The sequence below is a fragment of the Leopardus geoffroyi genome, chromosome C1, assembly GCF_018350155.1.
Source record: "Leopardus geoffroyi isolate Oge1 chromosome C1, O.geoffroyi_Oge1_pat1.0, whole genome shotgun sequence".
Lineage (NCBI taxonomy): Eukaryota > Metazoa > Chordata > Mammalia > Carnivora > Felidae > Leopardus > Leopardus geoffroyi.
In genome coordinates this window covers 80,365,927-80,380,171 of record NC_059328.1, presented here as the reverse complement: position 1 = coordinate 80,380,171, position 14,245 = coordinate 80,365,927, and the positions used below count along the sequence as shown (strand labels likewise).

At 46.3% G+C, this 14,245-nt stretch overlaps 2 protein-coding genes across 17 annotated transcripts in view; one reads left to right on the top strand and one right to left on the bottom strand.

Annotated features, from left to right (window-relative positions):
* SLC44A3 (solute carrier family 44 member 3) overlaps positions 1-2,583 on the bottom strand; it is a 328,287-nt gene extending 325,704 nt beyond the window's left edge. For 15 of the 16 annotated variants that reach the window (XR_006712475.1, XR_006712476.1, XR_006712477.1 and 12 more), the window contains exon 1: positions 1,428-1,854. The gene's annotated coding sequence lies outside the window, so the exon portion shown is untranslated. Of the gene's footprint in view, positions 1-1,427; positions 1,855-2,210 lie in introns of those variants that run through there. The other variant, XR_006712487.1, reaches the window with a different exon arrangement.
* Positions 1,822-13,152, top strand: F3 (coagulation factor III, tissue factor). The gene is made up of 6 exons (XM_045478361.1): positions 1,822-2,130; positions 3,249-3,360; positions 7,764-7,954; positions 9,888-10,066; positions 10,620-10,767; positions 12,146-13,152. The coding sequence occupies exons 1-6, from the start codon at positions 2,031-2,033 to the stop codon at positions 12,280-12,282; spliced, it is 867 nt and encodes a 288-aa protein (XP_045334317.1). The 5' UTR covers positions 1,822-2,030; the 3' UTR covers positions 12,283-13,152.
* Positions 13,153-14,245: the final 1,093 nt, after the last annotated feature.

The window sequence follows — 14,245 nt, the reverse complement described above, 5'->3', positions numbered from 1 at the left end:
ATTATTTACTATAGCCAGTCTGCTTCCTCTTTTTCTTGGAAGTAGTAAAAAAATTTTTAGCATTTTTCAAACCTTGAAGGATATAATTCCATATTTACTCAAAAACCTACGCAGAAACTCAACAAATTCCTCTCTTCCCTGTCTGATAATTTGGGTGAATTTGCAAAATAAGTATCTAATGTATCAACCTTTAAGGCATTTTTTCTGTGTCACTGTCTAACGTGAAACATACTTTTCTTGCCAAATTGCTGACCTTGACACACTTAAGTCCCTTTATGTTTCGGGAGAGTCAGGGACTCTGAGTGGAGCCAATCACTCTGTAGACACAGCAACGATTCCCTGAGTCTCGGAAAGCAAGTGTAACGTTTTCTCCTAGGTACCTTCAACTCCGGTACAAAGAATCACATCCCAGGCTGGGCTAAAGATCTGTTAGGGAAAATGACTCAGGTGGGAGACTACAAAAAGGAGGCCCACATGGTCTCGTTTTGCAAATACAAACTTTGTGGGGTATAGAGCTGGAAGAGACCACAAAAAGAAACCACCAAGTGCAGCGTTCAGCTTCTAGGAAAAAAGAACAAGAACTGGATGTGCTATTTCAGTTCAGGCAAAGGGAGAAAACAAAACTTTTGCGAGGTTTTATTTCTTTTAAAAGGAGTGTATGCTACGGTTTCCCGGGCTATATGGAAATATACAGTATTTAGTATACACTAAATGCAAATGCAAGGCTGACTTCCCTAGAAAAAAGTGGGAGACTCTATCTACTTTCTCCGAACACCTCTCCAGTCTGTCTTGGAGGCAACTAAGGAGTAATAATAAAGGAATGATGGCAAATACTTTAACAAGGCTTTCTACAATGCCGCTTTAGTAGAATACAAGGTAACATCCTATTGCCTGACAATTTTACAGGAAAGCCCAGAAGAGGAAGCCAGAAATAGGTTCCAAAAACCAATGCTTAAGACTAGTGGGGGGGGGGGGGGGGGGGGAAGTCTGATTTTTTTTTTTTTTTTTTTCATTTTTGGTTTCTCTACACTTGGGTGGGACTCCCACGAACGTCTTCTTCTTCCGTGTGAGAGCGGTCTTTTCGGGAACTACAGGGCTGCAGATGTCATGCTGGAATTCTCCCAGGGGCAAACTGCCAGCCTGAAGCAGCTCTTCCCCAGTTACTACCCACAGCGGGGCTGGCCTGAGCCTCGCTAACTGACCTTCGGACCTGTGGGCAGACACCTGCATTCGCACCACCTTTGTGGGATGCGACCCACGCTAAGGGCCCTGTGAGGTGGGAAGGCCAGGTATGATTGCTTTCGGGGGAGAAGACGAAGGCTGGGAGGGAGCCCTGCTCAGAGTCACGTGGCCACCTGGCCGCAGATTCCGAGGCTCGGCCCCACGTGGGCGAAGCGCGGGGGAAATACCGAGCCCGGAGCCCCTACCTGCCGTTAGACCCCGTCAGTGCTGCCACTCCCACCGGCCGGGACAGCACTGGGTCTCCAAACGGTAGAGAAGAATCCTTTCCCTCCACCTTGAGAACTGCTTCCAAAGCGCCCCCGCTTTCAGCCCCAAGACCTGCCCACTCAGGCCGGACGTCGGGGTCGCCGGCCTGGGCGACCCGGGGACCGGGCGGGGAGCGCTCGGGGCCGGGGGACCCAGTTCCCCGCAGCATCTGGAGCCGCCGGACCGAAGGGCAGCACCGCGCTCGGTGGCGCGGTTGAATCACGCGTGAATCACTCCTCGGAGTTTCCTACCCGGAGGGGGCGGAGCAGGGGTGGGGACCGGTCCCGGGGTCCGCCCAGCACGACGGCCAGTGATCGGGCCGGGGGCGGGAGTGGGGAGGAGCGGCGGGGGCGGGCCGGGGGCCTGCGGAGGCGCCGGCGTCCGCGCGACTCTTTAAAGCGCGCCCGGCCAGAGCTCCCCCAGACTCGGGGTTCCCCGCGATCGTTTCCGTTGCCGCCGGTGCCCAAAGGGGCCTCCCGCCCAGTCTCCCCAGCCTTCGCGGCGCAACGGAATCCTCCCGACCTCGCCGTCAGCTCGTGGACATGGAGACCCTCCCCGGACCCCGGACTCCCTGCCTCGAGGACACCGTCGCTCGGATGCTCCTGCTCGGCTTGGTCCTCCTGCAGGTGACCGGAGCCTCAGGTGAGTGGCGGCCGCCCCCGAAGCCCAGGAGCGCGAGGCTCGGAGGAATGGGCTCGCCCGCCTGAAGCGGCAGCTCTCACCCAAGTGTCAGCGAAGCCGGCCCCCGGGGCGCGCAGGCGGGAGTTGGAGGGTAGGAGGCGGCTGCCGTCTCTGCTGGAGAGGCTTGCTCGGTGTCCGGCCGCTGGGATTGCACACGTGGAGTGTGGCTCCCGCTCTAAGTTTAGCCAGTCTTTTCCAGTGGTCCGCGACCTTGAAGGTGGTGGACGTGGACCCGCACCTGCACTGGTCAGCGTCGTGCAGGGTTTGGAGAGATACCATCCTTCACTGCGCGTGCACGTTCCCTGATGGAGCAGGAGAGGCACTTGTGGTTCCTCCATCGCCTTTTAGATTCAATTAGAGGCAATCCTGTGGCAAAAAGTCGCTTGGATTGGCGTAGACACCACATGGTGCATGACCCTTATGCTTATTCGGTGTGGGGGGGGGGGCAGGGCAGAGACTGTGACCTGCTGCGTATTGGCGAAGCAGACCTTAATAATAAAGCGTCCTAACTGAATATATCTGATGGTGTGACAGGCCACACTTCCGCCTGGCTGTCTGAAAGTTTCAGTATAGAGACATGCTAGATACAAATGAGAAAAGTCAAGATTTGACTTTCTTATGGTATGCGGCCCTAACCTCTCTCACACATGTGGGATCTGCTCTCTTCCATAGCTTACCCCAAACCCATCCTACCTGGCCCTCCCTGGTGAGTGGGACCTCTGGAGTCCTGCACTTCCTCGGCTGGCCTGGGACCTCCCAGGAGGCTGATAGCTCCTGGGCTGTGTGCTAGGTCAGGTTATCACAGGGCTTCCTCCATAAATCATTTCAAACAAGGATTTTCTTAGATTACAAGGTCAATCTTGCCAGGAGAAAATTAAGAGAAGTTAAGAAAATTAAGAAAAACTTGAATGTTTTTTTGTCTTGATAATTCAGTAGTGAATGGAAGCTTTCGTGGTTGCAAAAAAAAATTAATATGAAGTTTATAGTGATGTGGGAGGGATGGGAAGATGTTTTATAGCATCAACATGAAATCATGTACTGAGTTCACGTAATAATAGCTGTTTCTCTGTTGTTTAAAGGCATTACAGATGTAGTGGCAGCATATAATTTAACTTGGAAATCAACTAATTTCAAGACAATTTTGGAGTGGGAACCCAAACCCATCAATCATGTCTACACTGTTCAGATAAGGTAAGCTACGTACAAAAAAAAAAAAGAAAAAAGAAAATTAAGGTTTTTGATGTTTCCACTTCCCTGTGCTGAATACAAATGTCTTTAAAGCTGATTAATGGATGAGAGTATTTAACAGATGACAAAGAGGGCATTGGTGGTAATTTGCTGGCCAGAGGCATAGTCTATGAAGCCTGCAACATTTCCTCAGCTTAAACTGATAGAATGTTTTACTTGGTTTTGAACAGGATGGGGAGATTCTCAAATGGAGTGTAAGCCATAGGTAGGTGAACTCTCTTGAGCAGACTATGGCAGCATGGGTAGGTGTGGGTCGCAAGTGAAGACAACTAACATCCTCTCAGCACACCCGTCTTTTTCCTCGCTAACTGTCTAGACTGTGAGCCAGATCTAACATGTTCAGGAGGAAGCGGGGAGGAGTACAAATGTGTACATTGCCCTTAAGCAGTGTTTGATTCATTAATCTTTAGACACTGGTTCAAAATTCAGTTGCATCCACGATCTCGGAGGTCAAATCTGTGACTCACTAAGCCCGGGAGAAATCCTCCTCTGTCTGCACTCATCCATCCTGCTCTGATTGGCAGCTCTCTCCAAGAGCTGGTGATTTGCACATTCAGTCTGAATGTCGGACATGTGCCATCTCTGTTCCTTGATGGTTTTCACCATATTCTTGGTGAGTTTGGGGTCTCTGAAATGTTCTAGGAGGCTTGCTAGAGATCTTATTAAATAGAGGAGAGCTACTGTGGAAGTTATTTTAACACTAACTGAATAAAGGCACAATAGTATCACTGGCTAAGAATTAAAGATGTTTTGCTGTTGTGTTTGAACACAGCTCCTAAGTATGCAGTGGGTCTTTTAGGTGGATGTTCTTGTTTTTCAAAATGAACTTCATGACGACTGTTTGCTAGACAAGGAGGAGAATGTGTGTGTGTGTGTGTGTGTGTGTGTGTTCGTTCATGTATAGATAGAGATACGGGGGTTTCATAACCCCAGGGAATAATTATAATTGTGGTCAAACTTGTCAATTCAGATTCCACTAATTGAGAATTAGTAATTAATTCCTCTGATAGAGAGCTGAAGCTTACTTTAGTAAAACACCTTCCTTCTGGATTGAGAAAATAAGATTTTAGGAAGAATGCTTACTCCTAAATATACTCAGTCTTATGTTTGGTGAACATGTGGAAACATTTATGATTTACTTAATTTTTATTTTTTATTCTTTTTTAACAAATCACTTCCCCATCACAACTGTAAATAATCTCCCAAGATTATTCTTTTTATTTTTAATTTTAGAGAGAGAGCACACAAGCAGGAGAGAAGAGTGGGGTGGGGGGTGGTTTGCAGAGGGAGAGGGAGAGTGAGAGAGAATCCATTGCTGAGCATGGAGCCCAATACGGGCTCGGTTCCATGACCCTGGGATCACAACCTGAGCCAATATTGAGAGTCAGACCCTCAACCGATAGAGCCACCCAGGTGCCCCTACCTGATTTTTAAACCTAAGCCTTAGTTAACCCTAAGTTCTTAGACTTTGCAAGGCTGCTAATATTTAAATGAACACGTCCCCCATGAAGCGCGATGTGCGCACATCCTAGCTGAGCTGAAGCTTGGCGGTGCCTGAGGGTGGGGGTGGGGAGTTCCTGCCAAGAGAGGGATCTCCCCGTACTCTTGGCCCTGCACCCCAAGGCCTGTGAACAGTCCCCAATCCTGCCCCTGGGAGACACATACTCTCCTGCAGCCTCCCCATGAGGAAGTAGGATTCCTGGGTGAAATGGACCACAGCAATCCTATTATAGAAGAGGACACTGTTGCCATGGGCAAGTGAGCGGTTTATTCATGACTGCCTGCCCTGATGGCGAGTGCCCACCCAGGTCTGGAACCAAGGTCTCCCCAGGACCCCATACCACCACCTACTTGGGTGGGTCTGCCACAGTCTGATGTGAGGCCCCAAGGCTGGGAGGAGGAAGGAAGGTCATTCCCACTGCATCTCCTTTGTGGGCTTTCTTCCTTCCCGGTTCTCTGTCCCTAGAGAAAGCATTTTAACCTACTGTCCCTCTTCACCCACTCCCCCCCACCTCGCTGCCGGCCTGTCCCCAGCCACAGGGTGCCACTGCTGTGCCTGGAGATCCAGCTGCACTTTTCCTCTTTGGAAACACTTTCTAGAGGTAGCTGGGAAGTGCTGTTGGGTCAAGCCTTAGCACCCAACCACCACCTGTGATGTTGATTCCACAGAAATGTTCTGAATTCTAACACTAAATTTCCACACCTTCTAGAAAACAACCTGCTCCTAAATTGGTGAATCTGGATTCTGCTGGAATTTTTTAGTAATTCAGATGGGACATTTATGATTTCCAAATCAGGAGGGTGTACAATACCTAGAGAAACCTTGAAGTCTTTTAAATATTAATGCTGGCAATAGCATTTAGAGGAATGTAGTACAGAATCGCCCCTTCATTACCTGTTCACATGACTTTACTATGTTCAGTGATCCAGGCGCTTGTGCTAAATTTCACCATAGAGTACTGTGATTTCTACGAGTGAGCTGGGGGAGCCCAATACCTGTCTCTCAGATGGAACGTAGTCACAGAGCCCAGGAGTCTTTCCCCTGATAATCTGAACCGTGTGTGTGCCACAGTGATGGAGAAGACTCGTCATGCTCTGATTCACTGTTTAAAAGAGAAGTGATATAACTATTAAAAAAGCATTTTTGTCATTCTGGAATTGAGACAGACTCTCTACTTTTTCACAGAAAGAGAAATCTAGAAAACCAAAATATTTCTGTGTCGATCTCAGTTTGTGAATTTTAGGGCAAAGTGTGTTTGCCCACATCCTCTTAACCTGGATATTTAGTTCAGATTAAAAAAAAAAAAATGTACTTAACGGCTCTCATGTGTGGACCGAGACAGTCGAATCCTATGGCAGCTCCATTTTCCCCCTGATCCAATCCGTAAGTGCAAACTGCCTAACACTCAGCAAGGCCCGGCTATGTGTGATCCTTCAAGTTAGCCCTGCTGCTTAATGGGGAGTGGGACCAAGTTCACAGTAAGTGCTTTAATGGAGGTATCATTGCTGGGAACAAGGAAGAGAGGTCAATTCTGAGAAAGGAGATCTGGAGATTCCTGGAGAAAGTGGGACTGGAGCATGGTCTTTTTTTTTTTTTTTTTTTTTTTAATTTTTTTTTTCAACGTTTATTTATTTTTGGGACAGAGAGAGACAGAGCATGAACGGGGGAGGGGCAGAGAGAGAGGGAGACACAGAATCGGAAACAGGCTCCAGGCTCTGAGCCATGCGCCCAGAGCCTGATGCGGGGCTCGAACTCACGGACCGCGAGATCGTGACCTGGCTGAAGTCGGACGCTTAACCAACTGCGCCACCCAGGCGCCCCTGGAGCATGGTCTTAAATGGTGGGCAGGGCTCTCTGGTGGTCCATGATGCCAAAGGAGAGAACAGTGTGGCTGTCAATATACGTGGGTCAGAAGTGTGTGGATCCAGGAGCAGGGGCATTCATCTACAAATTGTTTTGGTTCATTAGAATAATTTCATGTTTAGCAGTTCTTTAAAGTATTTCCCCTTCAATGGCGTCTTACAAAAGAAAGATCTGTCCCAGTCTCTTAGTCTCTCAGACTCTCCGATCCTGCCTTTATTGTTGTGTTGTAAACTTTGATGGGCTGTATTCATATCTTGTAAAGTGAGGGAGGCATGTAGTAAGATGAGATGGACAGACTCAGCCCGCACCTCATCAGCTAGGTGACCTTGTACAAGTCACTTAGTGGTCCTGAGCATGTGTCCTTATATGTAAAAAAGATCCAATCCTTTCCTGAAAGGATTCTATCAAATGAGGTAGCCTGTGTAAAGGGCCCTGTACAGTACCTGGTATACAGTAGATTCAATGATAAATAACCATACCAGCAATGGTCAGTCAAATGTAAGATATAGATTATTATGTAGATTCTATTATTACTACATTGGCTATGTTCCACACAGACTATAGAACGTGATAAAGATATGTGTGTTATACAATGACATAATAAGTAGACTAGAACAAATAATTGGGACTTGATGGGATGTTGCTCTCTCTCCCGTGTGACCCTAACAAATTGTCTACATTTTAAGAAAGACATTTAACAAATGGTTAAGGGCACAGACTCGGCAGGCAAAGTGCTGTGTGGCCCAAAGTCCTGCTGTATGAGCTGGTCACCCAATCTCACTTTGCCTCAGTTGCCTTATCTGTGAAAACAGTAATTGCAGAGCCATCCCCAGTTTGCTGTGAGGACTCAAATACGTCCAAAGGACTCGGCATAGCAAATGCCTACTCAGACTGCTTGTGAGTGGTGTTGGAACCCGGCACCACACCAGAAAGCCGTCTGTCTCAGCTGCAGATCCTCATACGCTCCTCCTCCTTCCTTCAGCCCCAGATTAGGCAACTGGAAAAGCAAATGCTTCTACACCACAGACACGGAGTGTGACCTCACCGACGAGATCGTGAACAATGTGAATCAGACGTACCTGGCCCGGGTCTTTTCCTACCCAGCTGATGCCACCGATTACGCTGGGGAGCCTCACTTTACAAACTCCCCAGAGTTCACACCTTACTTAGAGAGTAAGTGCTCAATGTGTAATACCCTTTCATTCGTGGTCTGAATGTTTTTGTGAGCTTGTGACTTGCAGGGGCTATTCCATAAAGAATACTCATCCGTTGAGTCACTGGAATCTACTCCTGAAATCGCTATAGCACTATATGCTAACTAACTTGGATGTAAATTAAAAAATAAGAATAAATTTAAAAGAAAAGAATATTCATCCTTAAACATGTTCTCTTTCTCAGAAATTGGTAAGTGCCACAGCGCTGTTGGCTCCGTCCAGGCGTGCTAGGAGGTTCACAGAACGTGAACTCTGGAGTTGGTAACAGTGTCATTGAGTAACTTTTTTCTGTCACCAGGCCCTCCCAGCAACTGTCTGGATGGAGGGGCTGGGGAGTAGGAAATGCATCAAAGCTGGAGATTCAGCGTCTAGGAGGATATTTAGATTATATATTACAGATGCAACTAAATCTCCTGAATTTTCTCTTCCATTATCAGACCAGAAGTCCCCGTTTCGGGTTTTCACAAACAGTCACAAATCCACGGGGTAGGTCCGGTGTCCCTCTGAGTCCACAATCAGGCTTGCTGACCTTTTTAAATAACCTGACCGTGCTCCGTGTCACGTGATGGCGTGCTGGGCCGGCTCCCAGCCTGCCTCCTTCGTGCTGGTTTTGAAAACGAGGAATGCTTTCCTCCCCAGCCTTTGTCCCAGTAAGCTGACCTGAGCATCTAAAAAGGGAATGCAGAGGATTCCTGCCAAGTAGGAGATTTCAGCTTTTTTTTTTTTTTTTGGTCAGAACTAGGTATTTTAAATAAACAGATGCAGCACATCGTGCTGGGTGAAATCAGTTGCTCTTTTAAGAAGAATTAGAACGAAAGGTTAGAATGGAAGCGTGTCATGTTTTTTATCTGGTGCTTTTGTGTGTAGCCCTGCGGCTGCCCAGTGAGAACGCTCTCTCCCGGCGGGGAGGGGGGAGGGGGGAGGGACCGTCAACCACCTGGTCCCTCAGGTATCTACTTGGAGGGTGGAAATAGGGGGCGGCCTGACCCCCGAGCGAATCTGTGTGCTTTTCCTGAGCCCCTGTTGGCCAGAGCCTGCCTTCAAACTCCTCTGTGGCCTTTGCTCCCTCTCTGGGCCCTCAGCTGGAGCATGGCCACCACAGCCACAGCCACCTCAGTGACGGTGCAGGCTCAGTGACACTCATTCCCCTTTTTATAATTCTTGAGTTTCTTCTAAACCACTTCAAATCCTTCCTTGACGTGAGATAGAAAGTATTTTATATATTAATTTTGCATGTGCTCACACACACACACATATAATTGCATATAATTCGTGTTAAATTACTGGGATTATTCTACTGTCCTTCAGCCTAAGCATAGGAGATGACCAGTTAACACTGGTTCCTTGAGGTACCAAGGACATTTCCTGGGCTTCCCACAGCCCCTAATTTACTCTATCTCAAATATGGAACCGTATACAACTGTATTGTTTACTACAACAGCCACTAGCCACATATGGCCACTGAGCACCCACAGCTAAATGCCGTAAGTATAAAATACACACTGGATTTTGAAAAATATCTCCAAAATTTTTTCTATTGATTACATGCCAAATGATAATATTTTAGCTATTTTGGATTAAATGAAATGTATTATTAAAGTTTAATTTCAGCTGTTCCTTTTTACATTTTCTAATGCGACTACAAGGAAATTTTAAATCACATCTGTGGCTGTTATATTTGCACTGGATAGCACTGCCGTAGGATGTGCTGCTCTGGAGCCACTGAGCGAACGCCTGCAGGGAGCGTATTCTATGTGGCTGTTTTACAATGGGTGGGGCGGGGGGGGGGGGCGGGTACTGGCTTGTTATTAACTGTGATAATCGCAGATAACTGCGATTCTACTTGGTATAGAATTCTTTGGTTCCAATGAAGCTCATTTTCTATGTTTTAGCAAAGCTCGGACAGCCCATGATTCAGAGTTACAAACAAGTTGGGACAAAACTGAATGTGACTGTACAAGATGCACTTACCTTAGTCAGGATGAACGGCACATTCCTAAGCCTCCGGGATGTTTTTGGCAAAGACTTAAGTTACACACTTTATTATTGGAAAGCTTCAAGTACGGGAAAGGTGAGGATTGTTTCATTTGGTTTTAGGACTTGTTTTAAATTGTGGATCCTTGACTTTACAGCCCACTTCTTCCCTCAATTCAAAGATGTCAGAATGGGGTGGTTGAGAGAGCAGTGTGGTGGAGGAGCAGGGGTGCCTGCTGTCCCGGCTCTGTGACTCTGGGCATGGCCCCTCGGATACACAGGCTGCTCAGCCAAGGGCTGGACCAGGTCTTCTCTGAGGCTCCTGCTGGCTCTCCCATTTCTTCCTCTCTTGAGGATCCCAGAGACAAAGTCTGTTTTCCATTCACAACTAATGCTTCATTCCTTTTTCCCTTTATTGCAAATGTCTTCTAAAGGAGCTAAATTGGGTTGGATGGGCCTAAGTTGGGTATTTTCCGTCTAGGAAGAAGCATCCTTAGCAGTTATCAGGGGGAAGTGACCAGCCAAGTCACTTCTAATCCATTATATGTCTGGAGTGCCCCTGCAGGCTTTTGCTTCCACAGTTGACTTAGTGAAGGGGAAAGAATTCACTCTGAGCCCAGATAAATTAAGAACTCTTGATCTTTTAACAGAAAACAGCCAAGACAAACACTAATGAGTTTTTGATTGATGTGGATAAAGGAGAAAGCTACTGTTTCAATGTTCAAGCAGTGATTCCATCACGGAAAGTAAACCAAAAGAGTCCAGAAAGTCTCATCGAGTGTACTAGCCAAGAGAAAGGTATGTCCAGAGGTGAATGGCTCTGTCCGTTATTCTTCTGGGAGGCATGGAGACCTTCCAGAGTTCGAGTGCACCCTTAGAACCAGGAAGTATTTTTGTTCAGGGAGAAACAGCCTTGTTTTTGGTTGTTGTTGCTGTTTGTTTGTTTGTTTGGGTCATGTCGTTTGAGGGAGACTCTTACAATTTTAGGCATTTGAAAATGTTTCTGCATTGTTCCCTTGTTTTAGTTAGTGTTTTCTTGAACACCTACCGTGTACCAAGCTCGCTGCTGAGCAATGGACACACGGTGCATGTTTAGCATTTAGCATCAAATCACAGATTTCTCTGGGTATTTTTTTCACACTTAAATTCTGATTCTGTGGGTTATGGGGGAGTTTCTGGGCCAGCTGCAGCTGCACCCAATAGACATCTGTGAGCACTTGCTATGAGCTGTTGTCACAGAAGACAGGAAGTTTAACCCATGAAGGGAGGGGATTGCCTCTAGCAAATATACCTACGTGAGTGTGTGTGCCTACATGGGGCCCAGACCCCTTGTGAGGACTAGTTCCTAATTGGCAGTGCCGAGAGGGGTTCAGACTTGTCCATGAAACTGACAGCCTGAGTCTCCCTCCAGGCTTTATAGGGATAGTACTCTGAGGACATTCTGAGATCAAAAGTCACAGGATGGCTCCTTGCTAAGATGAGATTTGAAAATTTAAAAGCACTTTTAAACAAATATTTCCTGTTGATTAACCATAATGGAAGAAAAGGGCTGGCCTTCGCTCTGGTCCTGTACCCCTCTGGGCCATCATTACCCACAGTCCTCACAGCCATCTCCCTCAAGCCAGCTGGACTTCTGCTGCCTCTCTGTCTTCATGCACACCCAGATCGCTGCTTCCCTGCCTCTGCTCCATCTACTGAAATGTGTCTTTGAGAACCATCTCACATGCCTCCTCCACCAGGAAGCCCTTCCTGTTGCCCCAACCAATGATCATCTCTATTGACCTGAACCCTGCCAGCACTCTGCATCTTGCTCTTTGCACTGATCATTTATCTTATACTATGATAATTGTTGCCACCAAACCCAGCATTATTTTTAGCCACTTGTTTCCAAAAGCTGTTCTTGCTCCCATTTACGTGTACCATCTCCTGGCTGTGAACATTATCCAGTTTATTAAGTAGCCCATTAAATGATTTCGCCACTGTCAATTGCCCTAAAACATCTAGGGTTTGACCAGCTCTTTCCTAATCAAAATATGTTGTGGTGGAAAGGATGGAAGAAAGAAATTTCAAATTACGCAAAAGCAGGCTGGTGTAATTTAGAGTTACACCCTCCGTTCTGCCCGCTGATAAATGGGGTTCAAGCTCTCAAAGTTGACTGGGACCTTTTGTTTTCCAGAAATGTTCCTCGTCATTGGAATGGTGGTGCTTGCAGTCATCATCCTGACCATCATCCTGGGGGTGTCCCTGTACAAGTGCAGGAAGGTGCGCAAGGGGCGAGGTTGGAAGGAGGGCTCCCCACTCAATGCTGCATAAAGAACACACCCTTGGAGCTGCCGACCACGGCACAGTTCATGTTGCACTGCGACCAAGAACTTTGAAGAGAATGGAATATATGGAAACACAAATGAGTATTTTGGAGCACGGAGACTCTTGGGCTCAACAATAGCTCTTTATCCGACCTGTTCTCACAGTTAGCATTCTGGTTTCGACAGCAGCATTAGACGCTGTGGAATGTAACGAACGGTACGACCCATTCCAAGTTTTTAAAATTTCTGTTTAACACTATGACATCCTTTGCACATATCATGTTCTAGAATGTATATTCTACACCCAAGATGAAACCAGGTTGTCTCATCAAAAATGAATGAACAAATGCCTTAAAACAAAAACAAAAACAAAAAACTCCTGGGTAGACTTTTGGAAGGCTTTTGAGAAGCTGACTTCAAATCACACAGGAGAGTAAAATGGAAATTGGGTGGACTTGTCTAACCTCTGTCTCTGCTTTTGTGATATATGGTGTTTAGGGTCTTCTTCTTTTCTGAGTTCTTTTGGAGGTTCAAAACAATTGGCAAACGTTTATGTGAACGTGTGAAATGCGGAAGACTTCTGTTTGGGGCACATTCCTAAAGCACCTTAGGGGTAGCACTTTAACTGACTTCCGTGCTGTTGATTAAGCACTTGACAATTAACTATATTTTTATAAGACTACTATACAAACCACATAGAGTTTATGAGTTAAGGTACTTCGAGCTTTTATGGCCAATATTGTGTATATTTATATATTTTTAAGAGGTTTTATACATGGGGATTATCTATTTATAGAAGTAATATTGTTCTGTTTGTATATATTGAGATAATTTATTTAATATACTTTTATATAAATAAAGGTGACTGGGAATTGTGGCTATTGTCTTGATTATATCTTCCACGTATTGTTTACGATTTGGCCATTGTACGAGTTGGCACTGCTGTGGTAACAAATGACCCCCAAATTCTCAGTGGCTCACAACAGCATTACCTTGAATTCTCGCGTACATTAGTTTGGTGGCTGCAAGTTGACCACAGCTCTTCTTAATTAGGTTCTCATTCTAGAACCCACACCGAAGGTGAAGGCTCTGTTTGGGTCAGGGCAGAGGGAAAAGCAAAAAATTAGGAGGAAGAGTAGTCACATCTTCAAGCTTTAAGCCACCTCTTAAAACTTCTCTCTCTCTCCCTCTGCTCCCCCCCCCTACTTGTGCATGTGCTTTCTCTCTCTCAATAAAATTAAATTAAATTAAAATCAAAAAGAAATTGTTAAAAAAAGAAAAACACAAAACTTCTGCTCCCGTGCAACTGCCCCAGGCAAGATACCTGACCACGCCTGACAATATTCTGCCTGCAAGGAGGCACCGCCCGTCGCATGGCAATGGCAGGGACACATGGCATTACAGGGAAGACAGAAAATGATACAACTGACTGCAGATTTAGAAGATGTGATTCTTCCCATGGGCATCAGTTTGAGTTGGAGATGAAAGTTGGAGAGGAGAAAGGAAAAATTCTTTGGATTATTGTCTTCAAAGAAAATTGGACAAAAGGACAATGTAAGATAGAGAAGTGGAGTGTCTAGAGTTCATTAAAAGCAAACTAAATTGAGGGACACCTGGGTGGCTCAGTCGTTTGAGCGTCATGACCTTTGGTTTAGGTCATGATCCCACAGTTCTGAGTTCAAGCCCTGCATTGGACTCTCTGCTATCGGCTTGGAACCTGCTTTGGATCCTGTGTCTCCCTCTCTCTCTCTCTGCCCCTCCCCCACTTGTACTCCCTCTCTCTTTCTTTCTCTCTCAAAAATAAACATTTAAAAATAACAAAAACTAAATGGAGAGCTCTTTGTGGGCGGGACTGGGTCTGGCTCACATTTACTTCCCCTGTATGGTGGCGGGGCCAGCAGGCTCTTAGTCATGGCTGGGTCCAACTGACTGCATTAGCTCCCTCTAGAGAAGAGAAATGGAAATATTCA

Coding starts and splice junctions, on each gene's coding strand:
- F3 (XM_045478361.1), top strand. CDS start 2,031: ATGGAGACCCTCCCCGGACCCCGGACTCCCTGCCTCGAGGACACCGTC. Junction 2,131..3,248: donor GCAGGTGACCGGAGCCTCAG/GTGAGTGGCGGC, acceptor TGTTGTTTAAAG/GCATTACAGATGTAGTGGCA. Junction 10,768..12,145: donor GTGTACTAGCCAAGAGAAAG/GTATGTCCAGAG, acceptor TTTGTTTTCCAG/AAATGTTCCTCGTCATTGGA.